Here is a 27,954-nt window from a genome sequence, read left to right on the forward strand (position 1 = left end):
AAAATATCACACCCCTAACCCAACAGTTATAAAACGGGTGCAAAGTCTGTGTGTAGTCAGGATCTTAGTTCAGTGCATTCCATCCAGGACTGCTATTTTTCAAAAGAATATATTTACTCATAGCATATACACCTGGGCATTTTCGGCCACATCTCTGACCATCTCATATGATTTCTCCTGCACTTGTATTAAACATTTAATAGCTCTTTTAAATAGGCAAAGAGATAAACATTTCCATTTGCTTGCATTTCCAACTATCCTGGTTTTAAACCCTCCGGCAGCTATGGACATTTATAGGCTCCCCCTTATATTCATTTGTTAGGAGACAAGAAGAATGTCAGCGTGAGGGTTATGGTGCATTAAAGTGACTGCCACACACACTTGGATGCTAAGATCCTTGGTTTTCCCCCATGCTATATGTAGTTTTCAGATGTTTCCATTTTTGTTGACATAAACACTTTCTCTCTGAGTAAATGGGGTTATTTCATTGATGAATGTTAAGGCATTGAATCCTCCTTGACTTCTGTTATTTGAGAATGCACAAGTGCTAGCTCCCTAACCCATCCCCCTGGCTAGACAGCTGGAGACAAAATTCCATGTTGAAAGATTGTATCATTTCAGGCTCATGTCAGCTTCAAACTGCAATGTGAACTTTACCCACTTACTTGTGTATTTAGTTTCAGAGCAAAATATTATTACAATTTTGGCACCAAAACTCACTCACACTGTATCATAATAAGCATTCAAATACTCAATAAGGTCCACATTTTCAAAGAAATGCACATGTGCAAAATTGTGTGCACTATTGCTACAAATTCACTCAAACATCTAATGTGACATTTCCACGTACAAAAACTGCGAAGATGCCCGCATTCCTGGTAACTGCAAACAAACTGCACACGTGCATTTCTGAAAATGTGGGACTTGCATAGCCCCCTCCACTCTTCCATGGTGAGCACTATTCGACCTCAAAAGGGAAGAAATAAGTTTGTTTTCTGACATATTAAAGGTTTGATGATATTTGACAGCTGCTAAGATTAAACTCAAGCAATAGCTTCCCAATTGTATTCATGCCTGGCTAAAATAGCAGAACTTTTTGTATCTCTTGTACATGTGTACATACACACAAATACACACAGACAGATATTCATTTGGTTTCCTGGCCATGCATTGCTGCTCCAGATTGTATAATAAATAAAAAACATTAATTAGGGCTGTCAAGCGATTAAAAAAATTAATCGCGATTAATCGCACAATTAATTGCACTGTTAAACAATAATAGAATGCCATTTATTTAAATATTTTTGGGTGTTTTCTACACTTGCAAATATACTGATTTCAGTTACAACACAGAATAGAAAGTGTACTGTGCTCACTTTATATTTATTTTTGATTACAAATATTTACACAGTAAAAGACAAAAGAAATAGTATTTTTCAATTCACTTAATAAAAGTACTGTCGTGCAATCTCTTTATCATGAAAGTTGAACTTACAAATGTAGAATTATGGACAAAAATATAACTGCATTGAAAAGTAAAACAATGTAAAATTTTAGAGCAGGGGTCAGCAACATTTTAGAAGTGGTGTGCTGAGTCTTCATTTATTCACTTTAATTTAAGGTTTCGCGAGCCAATAATACATTTTAACGTTTTTTAGAAGGTCTCGCTCTATAAGTCTATATATTATATAACTAAACTATTGTCATATGTAAACAAGGTTTTCAAAAGTTTAAGAAGCTTCATTTACAATTAAAGTAAAATGCTGATCTTACACCGCTGGCCACTCAGCCCATTGCCGGCCTGGGGTTCCATTCACTCAGACCGGCAGCGGGCTGAGCGGGGCCTGCGGCCGGGACCCCGGCTGGCAAGGGGCTGGCAGCCAGAACCCCAGACTGGCAGTGGGCTGAGCAGGGCCGGCGGCCGGGACCCCAGACCAGCAGTGGGCTGAGCGGCTCAGCCCGCTGCCGCTCAGTCTGCTGCCGGTCTGGGGTTCAGTCCGCCGGCTCCTGCCAGCCAGGGTCCCAGCTGCCGGCCCCGCTCAGCCCACTGCTGGTCTGGGATCCCGGCCCTGTCCACATAGAGGAGGTACCTACCTTCTCCCTGGTTCTAGCCATTCTCTTCCTCTCTCTGCACTGAGATGAGGGTGGGAGTGTGCTGAGACCAGGGCGGGGGGTGAAGGAGCAGGATGGGGTGCAGGGTCTGGCCAGGAGCTAGAATGAGGGAGGGGGCTCAGGGTTGGGGCAGGAGGTTTGGGTGTGGAGCGCTTACCTGGGCAGCTCCCATTTGGTGTGAGGGGTGCAGGTGGGAATATGGGGTGTGTGTGTGTGCAGGAGCTCCGGTTTGGTGCTCAGGGCAGGGGGCTGGGGGTGTGTGAGGAGGGTGCAGCAGTCAGGGCTGGGGTTGTGGGGGGGGTGCAGGGGTCAGGGCACGGGGCTGGGGTGTGTGGGAGGTGTGTGGGTGAGGGCAGAGGGCTGGGTGTGGGTGAGGGGGTGCAGGGGTCAGGGCAGAGGGCTCGGTGTGTGTGTGAGGGGATGCAGGGGTCAGGGCAGAGGGTTGGAGGTGCGTGTGAGGGGATGCAGGAGTCAGGGCAGAGGGCTGGGGGTGTGGGCTGGGGTTATGGGGGTGCTCCCAGCCCCCTGCCCTGAGCAGCTCACAGCAGGGGGCTGGTGGGGATATGCCCTGATTCCACCCCCCTCCCCAAGGTTCCCGGAGCAGAGAGCCTGCTGCGGTTCCGCTTTTCCCTCTCCCCTCCGTAGCAAGGGCCGTCAGCTGATCGGCTGCAGGGAGGGAGAGAAGGAGGGCCAGGAACCCAGCACGCTGGGGGAAGAGGCAGGGGGAGGGGGAAGCTTGCCTGCCCTGCAAGGAGAGGGCGGGGGGTGGGGGCGTAATTTTAATGGCACGCTGCTGTCTGCTGGGGTCTGGCAGACAGCAGTGTGCCATTAAAAATTGGTTCACGTGCCATGTTTGCCACGCGTGCCATTGGTTGCCGACCCCTGTTTTAGAGCCTGCAAGTTCACTCTTGTTCAGCCAATCGCTCAGACAAACAAGTTTGTTTACATTTGCAAGAGATAATGCTGCCCGCTTCTTGTTTACAGTGTCACCTGAAAGTGAGAACACATGTTCTCATGGCACTGTTGTAGCCAGCATTTACAGGCAAGATGCAATAAAGATTCATATGTCCCTTTATTCTTCAATCGCCATTCCAGAGGACACATGTCCATGCTGATGACGGGTTCTGCTCAATAACAATCCAAAACAGCTTTCTTTTTTAATAGTTCGGATTGTGTAGTTTCTGCATCGGAGTGTTGCTCTTTTAAGACTTCTGAGAGCATGCTCCATACCTCGACCCTCTCAGATGTTGGAAGGCACTTCAGATTCTTAAACCTTGGGTCGAGGGCTGTAGCTATCTTTAGAAATCTCACATTGGTACCTTCTTTGTGTTTTGTCAAATCTGCAGTGAAAGTGTTCTTAAAATGAACAACATGTACTGAGTTATCATCTGACTGCTATAACATGAAATATATGGCAGAATGCTGGTAAAACAGAGCAGGGGACATACAATTCTCCCCCAAGGAGTTCAATCACAAATTTAATTAACACATTTTTTTTTAACAAGTGTCATCAGCATGGAAGCATGTCCTCAGAAATGGTGGCCAAAGCATGAAGGGGCATACGAATGTTTAGCATATCTGGCACATAAATACCTTGCAATGCCAGCTACAAAAGTGCCATGCAAATGCCTGTTCTCTCTTTCAGGGGATATTGTAAACAAGAAGCAGTCAGCATTATCGCCTGTAATGTAAACAAACTTGTTTGTCTCAGCGGATTGGCTGAACCAGAAGTAGGACTGCGTGGACTTGTAAGCTCTGAAGTTTTACACTGTATTGTTTTTGAGTGCACTTATGTACCAAAAAGATTCTACATTTGTAAGTTGCACTTTCATGACAAAGAGTTTGCACTACAGCATTTGTATGAGGTGAATTGAAAATACTATTTCTTTTATCATTTTTACAGTGCAAATATTTATAATAAAAATAATATACACTTTGATTTCCATTACAACACAGAATACAATATATATGAAAATGTAGAAAAACATCCAAAATATGTAATACATTTCAATTGGTATTCTATTGTTTAACAGTGCGATTAAAACTACGATTAATCGCGATTCATTTTTTTAATCGCAATTCTTTTTTTTTTAGTTAATTGCATGAGTTAACTGCGATTAATCAACAGCCCTAATATTAATAATTCTGAGAGAAAATCTGTTTAACAAAGCCTTTTAATCAAGGCATTTTACTATTTAAAAATATAAAACAATATAATGAACTGTGCAGTTTCATACTAATAAAAGAAGAGAATGGAAAGTAAGGAGAGAAAATAAATAAGGACAGAGCAGAACAGCAAAACTGACATTTGTGGGAAGACAAAAACATAGCAAAGTAAATCAAATGAGGAATCTTGTGCCACCAAGGGGCCAAGAAGAGAGAAAGAGAGCAGTGATGGGGAAAAGCACCGGGAATAGTAAAACTACACAACAATGGCAGTGGTTGGGGGACTGTTTGGTACCATCATGCAAGGACAGTAAGAGGTAAAACTCTTTCTGAAAGCCACACATACACTGGTAAAATCCTTCAGACCTTGGGACTTTGCCTGAGTGTGGATTGAGTAAAAACTAGGTAAAGACCTCAGAATTTGGCTTATGAATATTAGCCTTTGGGCAACTATCTTGTGTCCCCCAATCCAACCTCGAAATTGAGGCTCACCCTTTGTTTTCAGTAACATTGCTGATGAAGAAGACACAAATGTAAGTATTTACAAGTGATACAGAGCTGTTAAGCAAACAATCTGTTCTTAGGATTTGGCTGGAAAAAAAGAGAAATCAGGGAGGGATTTTTCAAAAAACATTTACCATTGGCTCCTATCGAAGTCACATTAGGCCACTGCTAAGTGCTTGTAAAAATCCCACCCTCAGGCTTGGTCTACATTGGAAAGTTAGGTTGCTGCAGCTAGATTGGTCAGGAGTATGAAAAACCCCACCCCTGACTGACGTAGCTACGCTGAGATGTCCCCCAGTGTAGACACGGCTATGTGAACGGAAGAATGCTTTTGTCAGCATTGCCACTGTTGCTAGGAGATGTAGTGTTCCTACCAACTGTCACGCGGTAAATAAGCACCCCGACTTTCACAATAAACCAAAAAAATCAAGCTAATCCCGTTTCAAAACAAGGCCCAAACAAGCCAGTCCCTAAGAACCCCAACACTGTGTATGACTAGATCTGCCCTAGCGTGCAGTCTGGGACTGTGGTGGGCCCACTGAGCATCCCTGACTCTCTCCCCCCCTTACCCCTGCTTGCTGGGAGCCTATCAAAAAAAAAAAAAAAAAAGAAGCAACAAGCTACAAGCCAAAAAACTAGCCAACAAGCAACTCAAAAGCCAATTAAGCCAAAACCAAGCCCAATTTCTGCATTTTTTTCGCGGGTTTGGCATGTCTGGTTCTTACACTGATGGAAAAATCCCTCTGTCGGCATAAACTGTATCTACACCTTGGGGGAAAGCTGGCATAGCTATGGCAACCTAGCTATGCCGATATAATCTCCATAGAGCGACAATACTCAGTTCTCAAATATTCATGGAAAACAAACATACAGGGTGAGAAAATATGGTTAAATGAAAATTCACTTTGGAAAACAAATATCCATAGACAGCTATTCCACTATTTGCTCTAATCTGGGGCACTGATCAAGCAGGATAACAAAACACATGTTTAATGTTAAGTATGTGTGTAATCCCAGTGATTTCTATTCGATTACTCACGTGCTTGAGCGCATGCTTAAGCAGATGTTGGACTGAGGCCTGAGTTCCCACCCACCACCATTCAGTTGGCTCTATAAACCTGTATTTTCAAAACCAAAACTAATTAAATAATAAATAATAATAATAATAAAAAAAGAAGAAGTTATTAGATAAAAAATATTTCAAATTACATAATATGTTTGGAAAATAGAAGCACTGCAAGTTCTTAATTCTTTGTGTAAAAGAGACAATTTGCTCTTGTTCAGTTCATGCATAGTAAATGCATCCCAGGGAGAGACAAAGAATACAGAGGGAAAAAGACAAAATCATTATTTCTTGTTTTAACAGAATATGAAAATGTCACAGTTTAACTCTTATGTTCTGGAGACCAGTCAGTATGCCAATATTTCAGATGAAGTTTGAGTCATACTCAAGAGAAAGTTTCCCAGCATTAACAATTGAATAAATAATAATAATAATAAATAATCGATAAAAGATTTTGGAGAACACAATATTTTATCATCTTTATAACCTGAGCTGTATTTCCGAACACCTGACCATCTGATAAAACAGCTGAGAGAGCTTCATGAATGCTACAGATTTTAGTTTTCCATTCTGCAAAAAATGCAAAAGCTTTAGTTTTCCCACTTAAAATTTTGCCGTCCTAACTGAAGAGGTAAACAAACTTCTCAACAAGCAGAGATATTAATTAAAATACACATTAAATTAAATTAAAACAAAAAATAGTGAAGTTTCCTGAAAAGGGATGAATAAGCTCATTCATTCATTCATTTCATTGACAGAGAGATTAGAACACACCACTATTGTTTTAGACCATGATTTTGGCTTTTTTAACCTCAGAATGAAATAATTTTCTCTCCCTCTGTGATAATTATTTTTATCAGTTTCCCTGTTTGCAGGTAAAACTGAGAAACTGTTAATTGAAACACAGAATGAGTCATTGCTTCCACCCATTTTTGCCAACATTCTGATTTGTGTCAATCCAAGCCTAATTATTAGATTTCCTTTTAAATCAAGAAGCATAACAGTATATATTTTTAAGTTTGCTTCCAAACAAAGATGGCACTGATTTAAATAAATGTCAGATTAACAACACAGTTAGGTTAAAATTGGGTTTATAACTATCTTTAACGAATCGTGGTGTTTGGTGACTAAAGACTAATATTAAAAATAGCTAGAATGAGAGCACACTTTTTCCCTGTGAAAATGAAAAGCCTTTAAAGACCTTACAACTAGTATTAGCAACCACAGTATATGGGCCATCACTAATGTTCATCACTAAAGTCAGCTTTCTATCAGCCATCCAAGGGAATTCATTTGGAAAGCTAATTGAATGTCATTGGTAAGGACACACTTTTCATAGGTGGCCAATCGTGCATTCCTTTGGTATTTGCTGTATAAACATGAATCACACTGAACCCATTTACTCTTGTGAATGTACTCCATTATTCCATATGAATTCCATTGTAAATTGCTACTAAAGGAGAAAACAAACTGTAGATAGGGTTCATAAAATGGGTGAACACACCAACATGCTTTATGATACCAGCATGGTGATGAAAGGCTCTGTCTCTCTCTCTGGTTTTTTCACTTAGAATTATTTTGTTGCATTTCATGTGTATCATAGGGATGTGCACGTGTTCAGTATGGCAAGGACATGTGCAGTGTGTATTCAAGTTCAGGAATGAGAAAGACTAGAAAATTAAAATGTACATACATACACACACACTCACCCAGAGTGAGAAGCCAATATAAAAGAAGAAGCCATTTGTACACGAACAAGTTTCACTAGAGAGCATTCCTATAACATACACAAGGATCTCTCTTTATCTGCCTATGATTAAGGCGATCTTGCTTTCAAAATTAAAAAAAACTGGAAGTCTTTTGTGGCAAAGTGTTTTTAGGATCATGAACTATTCACACAGAACACAGCGTATACTTTTTAATAAAACATGTGTTGGTGTCACTGCTGCCAGCTTCTGACTCAACATGTTTTTCCGAGTGAGGGATTTTTTTCCCCCTCAGTAACTTGGGGCTCTGCGTGAGTTTATCGTGGGCCACTCAACAACTGTTAACTTTCATTCTGAGCAAAACAACACCAAACAAACAAACCCAGCTTTGATAAGTATCTGCAGTAAATTCATTTGATTTTCTCTTGACTTCAAAACACTGCTCTTCCCACTGAATGGCTGGGCCTAATAAACACAGAATACATTTTCCTCAGTACAGCAATATGGCTTGAACAAATAATTTGTTGTGATTGAAAAAACAAATGTTTCCACTGATGAAATGGAAAGCTAGGTCATTGCGTGCCCCCAAAGAAATCGCCTGGGACACTGGGTGTTATGTGAAAAATGGGGACACATTTCTGAGTAAAAGACATAATTATAGGGACTGTGAGGAAATTAATTTGTACAAACTGAAGACCTTTTTCTACTTAAATGTATCCAAGAATGACTTGAACTTATACAGCTGGACCTCTGCTATTGACTGAGGGGGATTGTAGGACTCTAGGGTATGAAATAAAACAGAGAAAAATCTCAACAGCACTGGCAGGGAGATGAACTAGAACAATCAAATAAACCTTTGTTATCGCTAGCTTGTAGAATACAACAACTGAAACTGAAGGATATTTGGCAACAAGCCACATGGGGCTGAGTAATGGCTTCTGAGGCCTCCCATGCTAGGGATGTGTGAGAGGAATCTACTAAGTGTTCTCTTGCAGCATGCAGCCATAATGTGTCACACTCTTTTACAGGTAGAAAGTAACTCTCTCTCCCAAACATCTGCCAATAAAACTTAAATCTCATACCACACCATCATGTCCTCTGCATGGGCCTGATCCAAAATCCACTGATGTGAATGGAAAGATTCCCCGTGACTTCAATTGACTTTGGTCTGACCTTAAAGGCAACATATTATATGACACAGAAAAAATCATGTATTATGTTTGCTGCTGCAGTTTTTTCCCACATTCTATCTGTAAAACCAATTGCCTTAGTTACGAGGAGCCCAACTGAGCAGGCCTTGCTGTGGTTGCCTGCTGCTGTGCATTGAACAACTGTTTTCACTGAGCTGTTGACAGTAACACTCAGGGCTTCTTCCTGAGTAGTTACAGTTAATTTAGAGCCGGAGCATCGTCTTTCATGTTGAAAACCAGAGAAGTGGACTTTCTATGTGGAAATCCCCACAAGAAATTCCTCCCTGAGGCTGACCCAAGTTGACCCTGTATGAGGGGAGGGGAAAAAAATATCTCGAAACCTGGAGGACCTCAAGACCCTTTGTGAGAGGCCAGTGATATCCAAGTGGACCCTGTACCCCAGCAGCAATGCTAGCCCACTGCACCCCCCCAACTCCCCTGAGCATGCTACGAAGGCTTTGCAATTTGCTTCCAGCAGCTCCCCATGGCGACTCACAAAACAGTTAATACAATCTGGGGTTGGAACAGCTTCTCTGGTTAATTTCTGTGGGGCTGGATGGACTAAGATATGTCTCCTCCAAAACTCTGCCCTCAGCCCGACCACTCCTTCCCCAGTCTGCCCCAACTCCACACTACACACAGGGCCTGGTTGTGGAGACGGTGCCACTCAGGTGCACAAACTCCCTTTCTGTACAGACAAATGGAGATCCACAGGTAGATCGGGGGATGGGGGGAGGGGTATTTATGATCTGAAAGTGCCTTAGAACAAACACAGCAAGGTGCACACGTAGTTCAAAGATCCCTTCCAATTTGCATGAATTTGCATTTGTCAATGCTGAATTTCACCTGTCTTCATGCTTCCCATTCACCTAGCTTTGTTAGGTCTCTGTGAAAGTCCTCAGTCTTTTCTAATCATTATTAACCTAACTACATTTTGTGTACTCTGCAAATGTTGTCACCTCAACAGCCACACCATTTTCCAGATCATTGATAAATATATTTAACCATCACCAGTCTGGGAATGGAACTTTGGGACACGGTTTGCAGTATTGGAAATTGATTCTTTACTTCTATTCTTAACATTTCTGTCTCTTTGTAGCTTTCTAATCCTAACAATTCTTCACCTTTCAGCATATAACATTTCCCCCAAATTGGTTTTTATTTAAAGGTGAGTTTAAAGTATTTTTTCCCACTCTCCAATGACTCAGAAATGGCTAGAGATATTTTCACCAAATTTACCTAAAGAAAAAACAAATCACCTTTCGGCTTAAATTAAGCATGGAAAGTCTTTCAGAAAATGCCAAGAGGGTTTTCCTTTCCCTCTCAGAATAAACAGTGATAGATTCCACAAGATCTTTGTACTACTGTATACATGGAGATCACTCCAACTTTCCTTGCACATCTGATAATGCAGTAAATCCCTGCACTATCCATTAGCGATTACAATGCACAGCAGTACAGCTTTCTATAGTAGCACCTCATTATCACACTTTTTTCTGTGTAACAAGAAACTTTCAGTGCTTGCTGTATCATGGGAATTTACTCACTGGTAAAGTGGCATGCTTTTCTGTGGCATTCTATACTGTTAACCAATAATTTGTTTGCATGTATGTACACATTGCCACAAGCGTTTTGGTTAATTTGGTTACCACAACACACTATTGCCACTCTCTGACATATCCCCTTTTCTTCCCAGCACACTATTGTGTTGCCACTTGCTCTGCTGGAGATCTTCGCTACCCCGCACCGTTATCCACCAAAGAAGAAAGGACTGATCCTATTAGGATTTGTTTCTGTTGCCTATCTCAGCTGGTAAGAATTATGTATTATAACCCCCTGGGATTTTCTCTAAATGACCTACTCCGGAAAAAGAGAATAAGCTCGCTTCTCATGCAGGTGTGGCATCTTTTGGAAAAGGAGGAAGCACTGGGGAATTCTTTGTTTCTACAAGTTCTTACCTGTGGCAGTGAACACATTAGTTTGAATGAACTTGCCTTTGTCATTACATTATTTGCCTCAATCCCACTAAAAGAAAACCCAGAATATAACGTAAACTGTACAGACAAAATGCACTTATGATTTGAGATCCTTCTATAGTGGCTTGGAAATATTGGACTTTGCTACTACATTATATGACCATGTGTTAGGAAAGGTTTATCCTAATCTAATCTTAACCTTAATGAAATTAGGATCATTGTGTCCCAAATTCCTTTCCTATGTACCATTTTGCTGCATTACTTAGCGTTGAGCCACATATTGTTCTCTTCTGAGGCTCTGTGACTTTTATTGTCTTCATGATCAAACTATGCTTCTGGGAACTTGTCCCACCTCCATGGGACAGGAATAACGCCATGAGATGCATGCTTTTAGCATTTTCATTTCCCACAGAGCCCTCTGCCCCATACAACTTCACCTCAACAGCAGCCACCCTTACCACAATGACCTAAATAAACCTAAGAAGAAATCACTTTTTTGTTTTGTAACACAAGGATCTGACAGGGACCCGCCAGGTTTCAGCTAGAGGCAGGACAGAGATCTATCACCCAAACCCAATTCTTTTAAGCCAGTACTATCCAGACTTCTTGGTGGGGGTATGCCTTGATCGCAACAATAGCAACTTGCCAAACCACCCAGTAAGTATTGTCTGATGTGAGAACATGGGCCTAAACCCATGTATGTTCCAGTGAGCGGAGGTCACGGTCTCAGATGTTGCACACTGAAAAGAAGGAGAGTGCTTTTCCACTCTGGGAGTGCCCACTGGATGAAGACTCAGTATCCTAGATAATCAGCAATCACAACCAGGCCAACCATGGCCAAGCCGAGTTCTAGTCACATCCTGCACTAGTGGTTTCTCCCAAAGTTTCCTTTGAGTTGCTGTTGTCTTCAGCTTCTAGTATATCACAGTCAGCGCTTCACTTGTAATGAAAGAGGTGCCAGGGCTCAAGCAATTTTTTTTTTACTTGCATAACTGACGCAGCAAGCCCACAGATGCTGAGGCTATGAACTGCCAAGCCTAGAGGTGCTGGGGCTCAGCCCTGGCAAGTCCTGGCACAAATTAAGCACAGATCACAGTACTCCATATCCTGGCTATTGGGCCCCCAAGCAGATAGCTATCTGTTACTTGTCCCTTGTGTCATCTTCTGTAGAGTCCTGCCCTTTGTATTCCAGTTTCCTGCTGTTGCATGCACATTCATGCCAATCTCCATGCTGGTGCTTTCTGTCTCCTGGGGGCAGCACAGAACCTTTCATTTTACTCACCTTGGTTCCCAGCAACAAAATGAGCTGAATGATCAGCTGGAGTTAGGTTCCTAATTTCCATTGAAACCAATGGAAATTAGGGGTCTAAACGGAACTTAGGAGCCTAATTCCTTTTGAGCATTCAGCCCCAAAGTCTTTATATTAAAACATTGCTTTACATTTTAAATCTCTGCATCTAGCCTATAGGTCCCAACACTTTGCTGTTGCTGCCTTCACTGATGTGGCAGAATCGTCAATAGTCCAATCATGTGGCCTTATCCTCCATAAGAAGCATCTTTACTACTCCCCTTTCTTCCATATCTATGGATTCAGGTGGCCCACTTGCCATGTGAGGTGCTGGATTCACCAGGAAAGCAAGGGAAGAGTCAAGCAGGGAAGCCAGAATGGCTTCCCACTGCATGCGCCTTTCTTCAAGGTCCTGCTTCCACATGGGGTTTCATTACAGAAATTTATTTTTGCTGTACTCAGAAGTCGGGGGTGGTTTCCAACCATGGGGGGCTGCCAGGTGTGGTGAGAAACCTGGCAGACGTGTTAGTGAATTCCTGTAATGACAGATTTTGATACTCCTTCTCATGCTGAGTAGGACGTTACTCTACAAGTAGTCCTCCTGAAATCAATTAAAAGTATCAAAAACCTGGCCTGTAATCTTCTTCCCTGTCTTAGAATACCAAAGCTTGTATCTCTGAACTCTTGGGTTATACAATTTTAGACCTTAAAAACAGCCTGCCCTTTTCCATTTCAATTGTAAAATCAATGTAACAGCAAAGAGGATAGTAATTTAGGCGCCAATCATCAGAAATGTACTTTGGGCTATAAAGTGAAGGAGATCATACCACCTTTCTAAGCTCAGGAAATATAAATAATCATATAGTGCGTACTGCATCTTAAGCCATAACTAAATAAATAAGTACATAAATGGAGGGTCTCTATTCCATCGCTTTCCAGTAATGTCAGGTTTCAGAGTAGCAGCCGTGTTAGTCTGTATTCGCAAAAAGAAAAGGAGTACTTGTGGCACCTTGGAGACTAACCAATTTATTTGAGCATAAGCTTTCGTGAGCTACAGCTCACTGTATGATCTCCTTCGCTTTATGACCAAAAGTACATTTCTGATGATTGGCGCCTAAATTACTATCCTCTTTGCTGTTACATTGATTTTACAATTGAAATGGAAAAGGGCAGGCTGTTTTCAAGGTCTAGAATTGTATAACCCAAGAGTTCAGAGATACAAGCTTTGATATTCTAAGACAGGGAAGAAGATTACAGGCCAGGTTTTTGATACTTTTAATTGATTTCAGGAGGACTACTTGAAGTGAGCTGTAGCTCACGAAAGCTTATGCTCAAATAAATTGGTTAGTCTCTAAGGTGCCACAAGTACTCCTTTTCTTTTTCCAGTAATGTGTCCACTCCATCTTGATAATGAATTAAAACATTTCAATTATATTATGTGCTAGATACCTGTGCTCAGCTTCTGTTCATGACCTTCTCATTTTGAAATAATGCTATCTCAAATACCTAATTTGCACCAATACGTTCTTTACCTGTCCTGATTTTACATATCTCTTTGAATACCACCTCAGGGACTACTTTTCTTCCTTCAGTGAGAGTGTAGCTCCCATTAAGATTAGTGGAAATGAGGAACATGTAACAAGAGGACAGGAGAAACCCTAAGTCTTCTTCCTTTTAGGTTATTATGGTACATCAAGTCTTACTGATTTATACATGCTGCCCCCAGATACTAGAGAGTTTTGGTATACTTGCTACCCCTGTGCCATCAGCTAAGTTGTACCCTTCCTATAATTGCTCAGAAGTGCAAACATTACTTCAAGATTACCCTGAACTATTTATTCGTTGTCACTTGATACTCTATTCTATTTCTTATCACAAAACTACTTTTTATTCCATTTCTAAATTGATACCTAATTTTTCAAAATAATAGGCATCTGAATATAGTATGGGAGTTGAACCAATAATCACATATGCAAAATGTGCAATTGTACAATGGGTGCAAAATTTGACAGTGCATTTTTAGATGTTTGCTAAAAATTTGGTCCTTTCCGTCCATTGTTTCTGCTCACTGAAGCCAAAATTTTCAAACTTAGGTACCTAAAGACAGGCAACCAAATACGTATTTATGCACCAGAACAGCCTGCCAGATTACTCACAACTTCCATCAACTCAAGTGAGAGATGATGGTGCTTGGCGTCTCTGAAAATCAGGCCACTTATTTAAGTTAATAAAAAAATCGATTTAGGTGCCTGTCCTAAGGCACCCAAGTTTGAAAAATTTGATCCACACAATCTAATCTCCTACTACCTAAGACTAGGATCACTGGCTTTGTAATTGGCTGAGACATGTGTATCATATTGAAAAAAATACATATAGACTCTACATAATACTAAAAAAGCCAACTCCGTCATTTTCCCCACTGAGACTCCAATTAGTGTCTTGTAGATAATATTTCCTATTATCACTATTGAGGTCTTTTTTTCGGCTTTTTTATTTCCTCAGTCGTTTCACACCCCAGTTGTTTCCTCTTATCAGAGGACCTCTGATGGATCTATAAAATTAGTTTCTACTCCTAGTGTTTCCAAGCTCAGCCCAATAAAATTCTATTACCAGCAACACCAGTTTCTCCCATCAACCTTCTTACTGAGGGCTAACAAATCTTTCTTCACACACCTCTTCTTTTATATCCTACCAGTGCCTTCTCTAACTACTGCTGAGCTGTTTTCCTGCTTTAAGGACACTTCTACTGTTTTCTCTAGCATTTACCTGTTTCTCAGATTTGTGACATATCTTAATTCTGGTGGGGTATCTATGTGACACACATATCCTGAGGCATGACTCACACAGCCAAGTGGCAGGCTAGTGTTTTCTCACAGAGTGACACACTCTCCCATGAAAATACTGGCAGTGGGGAAAAAATCACCAGAATATCTCCCTATTGGCAGTGCTGGGAAAAGTCTAAGGGGCAGCTTTACGGAGACAACAGACATGGCTCAGCTTCCTAATAAAATTATAATAGATCCATGGCCACAAAAAATGAACAACATGCTTGCCAGTTAAATCTTGCTGGACCTGGGGCTTGTTTAACTGTTTGAAACAGCACTAAATTAAAGCGCACTAGAGAACCTTTTGTGCACACCAGCAGGGTTTACATGGACCAATTCACATGCTACATGGTAGTCTGCTTTAGAAACCACACCCCCATAGGGCATGTTACCCTACCACATAGACAAGCCCTTGGGGGATCGAACTCAGGACTTTGTGATCCAAATGCACGGGTTTCTTCCATTGTCAGACTGTATTACAAGGGTGAGTGCCCCCACCACCGCAAAGGAGCTAAATGTAGCCTCAGCCCATTCTTCTGGCCTAATATAATGCAAATCTCCTAATTTTATGTTACCTGTCTTTTCAGGGAACTACCTTTGAGATTGTAATCCAATTTGGATCAATGAGGTGCCATTTGAATTACGACACATCTGTGGATAAGTGTATTATAAAAAAAAGTTCAAAAGTTTATCAATCAAAAAATTAACTTTTAAGGCTCTTTTGACCGATAAGAGTCACAGTATGCAAATAACTCACGTTAACTGGTAGCCACAGCAAGCTGTAGATTGGGTTTGAGGGGAGAGGAAGCAGGACAGAATGAAGGATATGAAGCCCTATAAACAGCCCAGGAAGGGGAAAGGGTGGACAATGCCACCACATTCTCTGCTACCTACCTACAGTTGCTCTTCCTTCCCCTTCTCTATGGGACAAAGGGAAGAGGTGCTGGGGAATCTTTGCCTGCTCCAGCTGCTCCCCGATGGACAGGTCACTGCTGAAGGGACAGAAAGATGAGCAATAGCATTTTCCTCTCCCCAGGTGTCTCTGATCTAGGTGGGTTCGGAAAAGCCAGTTGGAAAAAGATGTGTCGAAAAGCTTATTTGCTGTTATACAATATAGTTAAGGACATTATAGTTAAATATCCCTATTTCTCAACTGAGGAGACTTACTCAGTTATTTAAATACCATTATACTCACTGAAGTTGGGTCATGATAGAACCAAGCTGGTCCTGGTAGAACATTGCATGTGTTCTAATCCGTGTTGAATGACATGTGTACTTCACAGAAAAGAGTCCAGCTTTCTAACTGCCCAGTGGAGATGCTGCATATCAGTAGTTTAATGTTAGTTGATCTGTTTTATTCTTTACCATGATAGTTGTGATAACATATTCCTTCCTGGATGGAAAATCTTTACATTCTTCTTCTAACTGAATGGTCCTAACCAAAAATCATTTCTCTCCTTGTCTAGGGTCCTGTGGATTTACTCTGTAACTGGAAAGTGGGTATATCCTCTCTTCACCTTTTTCAGCCCAGGGGGTCTAGCGGCCTTTTTCTGCAGTAGCCTTGTCCTCATTGTCTGGATCTACAACATTGGAGAGTTTCTCAACCGTATGATTTGGGGTCAGTTCACTTTTTTTTTTCCACGTGTAATCAAATGAAAAATTGAAATGTGCTTTGAGAGTGGAAGCAGACCAAATAATGGAGCGGTGCTTTGTGTGCCTGTCTAAAGGGGGCTCAGGCACAAAGCAGGTGTTGGGTCTCCAATAAAGCTCCCCAGTTTTTTAAGTAACATCCTCCCCCCCCCCCCCAAAAAAATGGGTGTTACATCAATTTTCCCTAATGTAACTGGAGAAGGGCCTTTTGCCAGGACAATAATTGGAATCTGATTCCTTCTCACACCATGATGCACAGAATCAAAATTCCCCTGGCCTAAACTTTTTGTACCCACGCGTAGAATTTATTGAACTATGGACTGCTGCTGTTTAGGAAGGGTTTACCGATGACAGAAAACTGACATTGATGTACCTGAGTGCAAGCATCAGAGCTTCTGTCAAGGGAACATGATAAATGGCATGTTTGTGGTCTTTAACCAACCATTCAATGTCTCCTTTCTGCTTCTGCAGCCACGAGTTGGTGGCATGAGCCAAGGTTTTTTTTTAAAAAAAAAAAACACCCCATTTAGAAACCCACCTAACAGAAAAAAATATTATTTTAGGTAGTTATGTTATACAGTGAGAAAAAAAATGCAGGGTTATTTTTTTCCCTCTGGTTTTGAATCTCCTTCCCCCACTCCTCAAAAATAGTTTCTGAGATGAAAAGGTTTCTGTTGGGGGGGAAATTTATATATTTTACTCAGAACAAATGTGTGAAAATTTGTGATTTGTTCCAGGGTGGAATATTGCAAGCTTTGGGAAGGGGAGTGGGAGAGGGGATCTTTTTACTGGAAATATTTTATCCTTGACCAAATTTGTGAAGACTCACAAAAATCTCAGGCCAAAAATTTGAAATCAGAGTGCCTAAAATTAGGATCTCAACATCCACCTAAATAGAAATGGACTGAATTTGGCAGGTGCTGAGTAACTCTGGACCCCACTGAGGAGCTGCAGGTGCTCCAAACCTTTGCAAATAGGATGATTGCTATAGGCACCCAGGTTTGAAAACTTGGCCATAGCCTTTTCTTGCTTAAACTTGCCAGGTGAGAACTGGCGCAGGTAGCCATAGAGATGAAAAAAAAGATGAAGGGCCAGATTCTGCATTCAAACACAACTGTGCATTTCCATTGATTTAAGAGGGACTGCAGAGTTGTAACTGAGCAAAGAATTTGGCCCCAAATCTGTGATCAAAAGCCAGAGTATCTCTGCTACAAGGAATATAAATTGTTCTGAATTGCATGGCAAACACTGCAAGGTATAGTAGCTAGAGATCTGTTTGTAAACAAGCATGCCTCTGTTCCTTGGAAAGACATACAAACAGTGAACTGTGCCACCCTGTACTACAAATTACCAGGTTTCCCCAGGGATTCTCTTCTGGAGTAGCATGCAGAACAGTTGCTCCTGCTCTCGCTCTCTCAAAGACAGCCTTTTGCTTCATTTATCTATTGTGATTGTTTGCTGTTTGATGAGACAAGTGCAAGACAGGTTTATTTTTAATGTCTTATGAATAAGTTTCACTACTTCATGGATAAACAACGAGGAGTCTTTGTGGCACTTTAGAGACTAACAAATTTATTTGGGCATAAGCTTCCGTGGGCTAGAATCCACTTCATCAGATGCATGGAGGGAGGAAAAATAACTTTTGAAGTGGTAATAAGAGTGGCCCATTTCAGACAGTTGACAAGAAGGTGTGAGTAACAGTAGGGGGAAATTAGTATGGGGGAAATTAGGTTTAGGTTTTATAATGACCTAACCACTCCCAGTCTTTATTCAGGCCTAATCTGATGGTGTCCAGTTTGCAAATTAATTCCAGTTCTGCGGTTTCACGTTGGAGTCTGTTTTTGAAGTTTTTTTTGTTGAAGAATTGCCACTTTTAGGTCTGTTATTGAGTGACCAGGGAGATTGAAGTGTTCTCCAACTGGTTTTTTAATGTTATGATCCCTGATGTCAGATTTGTGTCCATTTATTCTTTTGCATAGAGACTGTCCGGTTTGGCCAATGTTCATGGCAGTGGGGCATTGTGGGCACATGATGGCATATATCACATTGGTAGATGTGCAGGTGAATGAGCCCCTGATGGTGTGGCTGATGTGGCTAGGTCCTATGATGGTGTCCCTTGAATAGATATGTGGACAGAATTGGCACCGGGGTTTGTTGCAGGATTTGGTTGCTGGGTTGGTGTTTTTGTTGTGTGGTGTGTAGTTGCTGGTGAGTATTTGCTTCAGGTTGGGGGGCTGTCTGTATGCGAGGACTGGGTCTGTGAGAGTGAGGGATCATCCTTCAGGATAGGTTGTAGATCCTTGATGATGCGCTGGAGAGGTTTTAGTTGGGGGCTGTAGGTAACGGCTAGTGGTGTTCTGTTACTTTCTTTGTTGGGCCTGTCTTGTAGTAGGTGACTTCTGGGTACTCTTCTGGCTCTGTGAATCTGTTTCTTCACTTCACCAGGTGGGTATTGTAGTTTTAAGAACGCTTGATAGAGATCCTGTAGGTGTTTGTCTCTGTCTGAGGGATCGGAGCTAATGCGGTTGTATCTTAGAGCTTGGCTGTAGACAATGGATCCTGTGATGTGGTCTGGATGAAAGCTGGAGGCATGTAGGTAAGGATAGCAGTCAGTAGGTTTCTGGTATAGGTTGGTGTTTATGTGACCATCGCTTATTAGCACTGTAGTGTCTAGGAAGTGGACCTATTGTGTGGACTGGTCCAGGCTGAGGTTGATGGTGGGATGGCAATTGTTGAAATCTTGGTGGAATTCCTCAAGGGCCTCCTTCCCATGCATCCAGATGATGAAGGTGTCATCAGTGTAGTGCAAGTAGAGTAGGGACGTAAGGCATGAGAGCTGAGGAAGCGTTGTTCTAAGTCAGCCATAAAAATGTTGGCATACTGCGGGGCCATGTGGGTACCCATAGCAGTCCAGCTGACTTGAAGGTATAAATTGTCTCCAAATCTGAAATAGTTGTAGGTGAGGACAAAGTCACAAAGTTCAGCCACCAGGTTTGCCATGATGGTATCAGGAATGCTATTCCTGATGCCTTGTAGTCCATTTTTGTGTGGAATGTTCATGTAGAAAGCTTCTACATCCATAGTGGCTAGGATGATGTTTTCTGGAAGATCACCAAAGGATTAAAGTTTCCTCAGGAAGTCAGTGGTGTCTCGAAGATAGCTGCGAGTGCTGGTAGCGTAGAGCCTGAGGAGAGAGTCTACATACCCAGATAATCCTGCTGTCAGGGTGCCAATGCCTGAGATGATAGGGCATGCAGGATTCCCAGGTTTATGGATTTTGGGTAGCAGATAGAATACCCCTGGTTGGGGCTCTAGGGGTGTGTCAGTGTGTCAGTTCCTGTGCTTCTTTTGGGAGTTTCTTGAGCAGATGGTGTAGTTTCTTTTGGTAATTCTCAGTGGGGTCAGAGGGTAATGGCCTGTAGAATGTGGTATCAGAGAGTTGTGGATAATAATGGGTGTTTCTCCATTATTTCCTAACCCAGACAGTCAGTTACAACAACTGGAGATTATCAATATAAGCAGCACAAGTGGAATACAAATGATTTGATGCCCAAGATGATAACTGACTGAAGGAAAATGAAATACTAACCAGTCATCAAATTAAATTCAAATTAGTGTGTTTGGAACTGATGGCTAAATACAATCAGCTAAAAAGGAGAACTCAATTTCACTAAGATCTGTTGGTCAGAGATAAACCCAATCCAGAACACCACGTCCAATCCCTCACTATACCCTGAACTTTGGACAAGTTCAGTCTATGCATATTTTGAAGGTGCTGGTGGGTGATTCAGAGAGCAAAATAAGTACCGGTACTTTACACGCACAGCATGATCCTCAGCTGATGTAAACTAATGCAGAACTATTGAAGTGACCAGAACTCCACGGAATTACACCAGCTGAGGATCTGACCCACACTGTATAGTTTTTATTACTCAAAGCAGACATAAAATCATGGCCTCTTGTGATAATTAATGATTCTAAGGCATTTTTCACACAAGTACAGGGCATTAGTCCTGGGTTAATATTTCTACTGTTTGTTAAATTACATTCTTCCCAGCTCTTGTAATTTTAAATGCATGTTCAGTTCTTCACATTCAAAGCCTACGATATTGTCTAGCCTTGCCATGCACTCTTCAATGGTTGCTGGTTCCACCCTATAGGTGGCTACATGAGAGTGGCCGAGGGAAGCTATTCCTGTAGTAGGATAGAATATGCAAGAGCGAAATCTTACTCCATCCTTGCTCATTTTGTTCTGGGACAAAAATCCCACTGAACTCTCAAGGAATTTTGCCCATGTAAAAAGACTGCTGGATTTGGCCCCAGATTAGTTTGCTGAGCTTTCACAGTGTTTTAGGATCCTCCTAGAAAAAAGGTGCTGTATAAATGCCCAACTCATTCTCATTGCAGAGCAAACCTAATGGTTTTAAATGAAGTTCTCAATGTCTGTGGACTAATGTTGTGGTGATTGCATACTTCTAGAGACGTAGGGTCAGACTGCAAAGGGGACTGGGAAGGGTGGAGAGAATGCAAAGCCATTGTGCCACCCTTCTCTGGGCTGGCCTACAGAAATGGTGTGCCACCAAGAAGAGTGAATGCTGCACAGAACTGAAGGGTGAAATGGTAGGTCGGCCTGAGGTGCCAGGCCTCTCTGGAACTCCTATTAGGGTGCTGTTTTGTTCTGCACCTCTGGCAGGACAGTGGCTTAATGCCACCATTTAACTTTTACTGTTATGGAAAAATATAATGGTATGCCTCGAATCCTATTGGCAAATATAGAAATAACTTTTCATTATAATTATTGTGCCCTTCAGGCACTTATGCCTGTCACTACTGAAATTCACCACGCTTTTGCCAAGCTGCTTACTGACTGTAGCTAGCATCTGGAGGGCACTCTGTAGGACTGGGCAGTCTTTTGCCCAATGCCTTGGACTGAGGGCTCCAGGGCAGATACATTTTCCTCCCTCTTGCTTCTCACCAGCAATTAGTTTCCTTGGCATCACGGTAATTGAAATAAGGCAAAGCTGATTAGAAGATCAAGAAAACCAAAGTAATTCAAAGATAAGCAGAATAAAATACAGTTAGGTCAAAGACGGCACCCACCCTTTAAACCTTGTAGGTACTACTGAGTGAAAACAGAATACTATATATGCTTATGTCCTTAGACATTTCTGTCGATCCTGCAGGCTGCCAGAGTGTCTCAGTTAGCACATCGACTCCCCAGAGTCCAATCTATCTCTCCCTCTCCTTCTTTAACAACCATATCCAGCCTTGGTGCCAATGACAACGGGTTTCTGTTCCTTCCCAATCAGGTTACCCTTCTCCCTCTTGGTTTGCTTTCTCCTTACTATCCCCCCCCCCCCCCCCCCATTACTGGCAGTAAACCTCATCTCTTTGTTTTAGCTCTCTTCTTTGAAACAGACCTTCTCTGCCATTGTCTTAACAACTACCGGTTACACTGGACTCATCTTTTATTCCTATCAGTAGCTCAGTATGTCAGTAATAACTCATCTATGCAGAGACTGAGTTCAGCTGTTCACCTAGCCAACATAAACATAAAATGTATAGGTATAAGACTACATAAAATTGCTTATAATTTCTCAATCAAATAAGTTTATCTTGGATACTTATCTAATCCATTGAAATTATGTACACACATATACCATATATGTGGGCATGATTACACCTGGTCAGAAAACGACATTTTCTTTGTGGAAATTTTTGATTTTTTGTTGATCAACCAAAACCATTTCATTCTATGATGGATTCAGTTTTTTAAAAAACACCACCACCTTCCATGAGAATTTTCATTTTGTGAAAAACCCAGTTGCATTGTAAAATTTTGATGATTCCTAGTCCTGATGCCCACAGCATGTGATGAACTGCATCTATTACAGACCTTTAATAGTCTTACCTGTACTGTGCCCACTTATCCATCTACCCCAGAACTACCTACAGTTCTAAACCTGTGAGCAGCTTTAAGCAACCACAACTTTTCTTAAAATTAAAAGCATCGGCCACAAAAAGATTTCCTCTTTCCTCACACAACATGCATGTTTCTCCCAAAATTATTCCAAAGTCCAGGACTGACTTTTTTTTAAGGTTCAATATCTTGTGTGCCACAGCAGAGAAACGGGCACTGTACCATTTTTGAGCCTGCATTCTGAGCTCTTTCTGATAATATAATATGCTTTTCTACATCTGGACAGCCAAGAGTTAGCAGACCTTAAATTTGTTTAATTTTTTCCAGACAAACCCTTATGTAGCATTTGAGGTCTTAAAAATATGTTATTTTCCATTTTGCTTTGGCTTGGACTCAAGGTAGCCACTGCAATCCAAATATACAGGCAGAGAGATACAAAAAATAGGACTAATAATTTTTTTTTAATGCTAAAAGTTTCTAATATTGTTCGGTAACCATTCACACCACCTAAGAGCTTGGCCCATGGGTCTGTGCATCCAAAAGTGAAGCACGAGCCATTTCTGATAGGTAGAAAATGTCACAAAAAACCCAGGTTTTACAATATTTCCACCAGTCAAACTGAAAGAGGAATCCCAAAATAGGATGAAATGGTCCTCTCCATGGTTTTGTTCCCAACAGAACACAAAACACCCAGAGCGGTTCAGATCAAAAGTCCTTGAATCCAAACCTTCCCCAAAAATAGTGAGGAAGGGGTTATGATTTGAGGTTCTGGTGTAGTCCCTGATCTAGTGTAAATCTGAACATTTAGAGAAACAGCTGATTCTTTTCTTTTTCCTTCAGCAGACCTGCAAACCCTTTTCTAGCTTCTTTACTCCTCTACTTTGAGCTAGATGTGAGTAGGATCTATCTGGGATGCTCGTTGCCTTACTGGCTATCACCAGATAGCTACTTTGCAAGAGATTTAAATGCATGAATTAGGGAGAAGCCATGCAAAACAGTTGGGGCCTTTAAATTTGCAAGTGTCCGGTAAGTTCATACAAAACAGACAAGTGGCTTATACCTACCCTGAAAGAAATGAGCAAAACTTAACCTAGAAAACAAACACTAAGGACAAAAGATCAAACACTCACTGGCTGCAGGAGAAGAAGTTGCAGACTGTGATAGTCAGCTGTAATTGCTTGTAAAATGGCTTCCATAGGCCTGCAGCTAACTGCTTCTCTAAAATTTAAAGGCCCAGATGCTAAATGGGGAACTTGCTTGGAAAGGAGGCATACAACCAAAGGAGTGAAGTTAGAACTAAAGTTGCTTCCAGAGTGGTTTAATTATCCTGGCTTAGGGCATGAGACTAAATGATATAAAATAATTTGTATGTGAACACACAGGGCAATTTCTGACAGAAAAAGGAACATTTGTCAACTCCTTATGTTTAACAATCTGTTCCACCTTTGTATTTTGCTGTGACATTCTGAGTAGTTTTCCAGACCTGGAAGAAGAGCTCTGCATAGCTTGAAAGCAAAACAATTGCCTTTCTAACATACATAGGATATATATTTGCTTGTTAGTTGTCAATGTATGTTTATTCAGAAGGTGTGTTCAGTGCTATGTGAGTTCCTGCTACTAGTCTCTTCAGACTCTTTGTGCTGTGGGAATTAAGTTGTCTCTCTCACAAACAGAAGTGGGTCCAATAAAAGATATAACCTCACCCACCTTGTCTCTTTCCCGACGACTGTGCCCCTTTCAGGAGACTGGTTTATCTTGCGTACCCCCAGGTTTCACCTCACTTAAAAACGACTTGCTTACAGAATCAGCCATAAAAATACAAAAGGGTCACAGCACACTATTACTGAAAAATTGCTGACTTTCTCCTTTTTTACCATATAATTATGAAATAAATCAATTGGACTATAAAGATTGCACTTACATTTCAGTGTTTAATATATAGAGCATTATAAACAAGTCATGGTCTGTATGAAATTTGAGTTTGTACTGACTTAGCTACTGCTTTTTATGTAGCCTGTTGTAAAACTAGGCAAATCTCTAGATGAGTTGATGTCCTCCTTGAAGACCTCTGCGTACCCCCAGAGGTATGTGTACCCTTGGTTGAGAACTACTGGACTATAGTACAGCACAGCAATACCATAGTAAAACATACAGGAGATCCACCATAGAAGTAATTATACTGCATCAAGCTACTCAAAGGACCACCTCCCCACAATAAAGTGCGTGTCACAGTATAAATGTATTGTTTTCTTTCAAACTCCAGCCTGTGTCTCCTAACAACTTGGCTGTTCCCTTCACAAGATTTCACCACTGGTAAGAACTGATGTGAAGAGCTGCACAAGGAAAGACATTTTCTGGCCTTCATATGGACGTGTGGGTTCAGATTCCACTCTCACACCATGTTAAGAACTTGTGAAGCGCTGTGCATCAGGGAAGCCATTTGCAAAGCAGACCAACAAGTAATTTTATTAGTTCATCAAAACCCAAGAACTAGGCCACATAAACTTGCATGTCATCTACTGGCACCTTATGTATTAACTGACTATTGACATATGTACCAGCAAAGAACACTCTTGTAACACCTACTTATGGTTTGAGCAAGTTCTCACACATTCACAGGCAATGCCCTGCCCAGTTCATAATGAAACACAAACAACGTATGGCCTGTGATTGTGAAAGCTCTGGAATTCCCAAGAAAGTCCGTCAAGCATTGATTATTGTGAATCAGATTCAGGAGTTTTTTCATGTCTCCAGTAGTCAGATGTCAAACTTTGAGATGTAGGCCAGTCACCAAATCTCAGGAAGGATATCCCTTCCCCACAATGTACAACAAAATAATTGGCTGAGGTACATTAAGCAATTTTTTAAATTTTCCTCTGAAGTAGCTGGTATTATTCAGTGCCAAGGGCAGAATATTGATTTAAAGGACCAACAGTCCAATCTGATAGAGAAAATATTGCTCCCAGTCCTGCAAGCTGTAGGATGTGGGAGGGCCTCTGGGCTGTACAGAACCCCACTGGTGGGGGCTCTGCACGGGGACAGGCATCTACCCACCCAGAACAATTTCCAGGATCAAGGCTACTAAGTACAGATTATTTGTGTGATCCCACCTGAGTTCCTGTAACCCAGTTATACTATACCAAACCTTCATGCAGTCTTTATTACAGGCAGAACACCCAGTAATGCCTATAGTTAAGCATGCTAATGAATTTTTGTTCAAAACCATCACTTTCAGATGCTTATAATTTTGTCAAATATCATTTTGGCTGATCTGTGGCAGGGTTATTATCAGTTGGACAGAAAAAGGGAAAGGTTTTTTTTTTTTTTGAGCAATACTTGTGGGAGATAAAAACACCCTCATGTTGCTAGAAAAAGATTTTTGCAACTTTTTTTGTTTTGTTTTAAAGAGCTTTGAAGCATCAGTGATTAGCGTTTGAAACTTAAAATTTAGTAGAGTCATAGTCCCTTGCTTGCAACTGTGCCTTCCATTGGTCAAGTGAAAATCAGATTTGAGTTGGAGAAAATTATAAGCGCTTAAAAATCCCTTCTTTCTCAACATGCAGGAGTTTCTCTGAAGCTACAGAATCAAAGGCCTTCCAGCATGCCATTGGTAGTGCACATTCATGCCTGTAGAAACTGAGTGGAATTTTTAACTGAAATATGATTTGTACATGAAAAAAAGAAAGTTACCAATAAATTTTATGATGCCCGAGCTTATGGAACATGATCGTAATCTTAACCGTCTTTTGGTGTAGTACTGTTTTTATGGTATGCACGCTAGTTCACAGACAGTTATAAAAAGTTTAGGGATTGCACATTTTATGGGCGCTATGTTTGCATTCTTCAGCCAGACTTCCTTAGTACAATATGGTGAACTATTAGGAAGCACAGCAACTGTGGCAAGGCATACCTCAGTGCACTTAAAAAGTGGTATTGGAACCTAAGGGTGCAAGCTTGAAGCTTTCTAGCGGCTGCATTTTCCCTGGAACTGCTTCTGATTTGAGAATGCAGTACCTACAATGATAAGCTGTAAGGATCTGAACCTCCCTGGAGGGAGGGAAGTGACAAATTTTAGCATTATACAGGGGTGGGCCTCACCAGAAAGTCACATTTTAAATAAACTATAAAACGCCTGTGTTCTCTGAGAAACTAACACACCAGATCCAAGTTCCACTTTTCTTTATTACAGTCCAGATTTTCTACGATTCTGCTTTTAGTTTTCAGACTTTAAAAAAAACAGACTCTTCTTTCTAGGAAATACCTTCATTTCTGCTCCCTTTACATTTGAAGTGTAAATGAGCAAGGTATCCTCATTACATTAGTAAAATAATAACTTTATTTATTTCCACAAGCTCCATACATCTGTGGTAGGGGAAAGGACTCAAGTTTCAGGAATTAAAAGGGTGTTATTAATGTCTCAGCACTCATGAGCCAAACGCCTAGTCTGTCTTTGTCTCCTCTGTCAGCCATTGCTGTGTAACTAGTCTGTGGCTCTCTCTCTAGAGATGCTTCATATTTGTCAGTCAAACCACAAATGACCACTGGGGTTCAAGAGTCTGGAGCTTCTATTCTTGAAAGACAGACCTGTATCTCTAGAGGATTTTCATCTCCTGTCAGTGTTAAGAGGGCTTATCACCTCTTTCTTTGCCATCCACTAGAGGGCGACATAATCACAAACACTTGAGTGAGCAAGCAAGCATGATTCCATCAGCAAAGGCCAACCATATAAATACACACCAGCCAGCATGTAGAATCATAGAAACATAGAGGTGGAACAGACCTCAAGAAGTCATCAACTCCAGCACCTTGTGCTGAGGCTGGGCCAAGTAAACCCATACCATCCCTGACAGGTGACTACCCATGAGAATTGTACATGACCACTGTAGTACACGTACCTCCTGTTTTTTCTATCCATGAGATACCCGTTTGCACTGGTCAGTCTCAGAGGGTTCTTCTGCTAGGATATTGTGCAAGGAATGTTTCTGTACGTCAGGATGCTTCCTGCATGCTGTGCAATCTGGTGTAATTCTACCAGGCAAGCTGAAAAGGGCAGCAGTGGAACCCAGTTCTGTTGCTGGAGGAAGAGCTTCAGAGCCTCCCCACAAAGGATGTTCTTGGAGGTCAGGGCAGTCGGCCACTAAGCGTCCTCTAAAATGTTCTCAGTAAGCAGGAGGACGATTGTTAACAGTAAAGGATAAAGGGCAGGAAGAGTGGGAAGATGGGTGGGGAGGCTTCTGAAGGTTTGGCCAGTTCAGACCACCATCTTAATGTATCTCACATCTCTAAAGGGAAAAAAACCCAACCCTTTTCCACATTCACTGTTTTCCCATGAGAGTTATATTATATTGTTCTTTGTTTCTGTCCATTTTGCAATACACGTTTAGTGAAACACAATTAATTCTTTCAGGGGCAAAAAGTATAAATCTGTCATTAATCTTCCACATGGCATTGGATAGTTTGATTTAATGACATGCCAGGTGAAAAAGCCCTGAGAAAGTGTATACATTTTCTCCTCTTTTCTCACTATAATGTGATGCATTCACTTCATCTCCAT

The 27,954-nt window shown here is 41.3% G+C and overlaps 1 protein-coding gene across 2 annotated transcripts in view; it reads left to right on the plus strand.

Annotated features, from left to right (window-relative positions):
• Positions 1-27,954, plus strand: part of LOC102933374 (androgen dependent TFPI regulating protein) — a 45,273-nt gene that overhangs the window by 15,760 nt on the left and 1,559 nt on the right. Inside the window, exons 4-6 of one of the 2 annotated variants that reach the window (XM_043540113.1) lie at positions 10,438-10,553; positions 16,297-16,448; positions 24,664-26,462. In XM_043540113.1, coding sequence (XP_043396048.1) covers positions 10,438-10,553; positions 16,297-16,448; positions 24,664-24,677 — 282 coding nt within the window. In that variant the 3' untranslated portion in view covers positions 24,678-26,462. Of the gene's footprint in view, positions 1-10,437; positions 10,554-16,296; positions 16,449-24,663; positions 26,463-27,954 lie in introns of those variants that run through there. The other variant, XM_037893163.2, reaches the window with a different exon arrangement.

The sequence above is a fragment of the Chelonia mydas genome, chromosome 2 (assembly GCF_015237465.2).
Source record: "Chelonia mydas isolate rCheMyd1 chromosome 2, rCheMyd1.pri.v2, whole genome shotgun sequence".
Classification (NCBI taxonomy): domain Eukaryota; kingdom Metazoa; phylum Chordata; order Testudines; family Cheloniidae; genus Chelonia; species Chelonia mydas.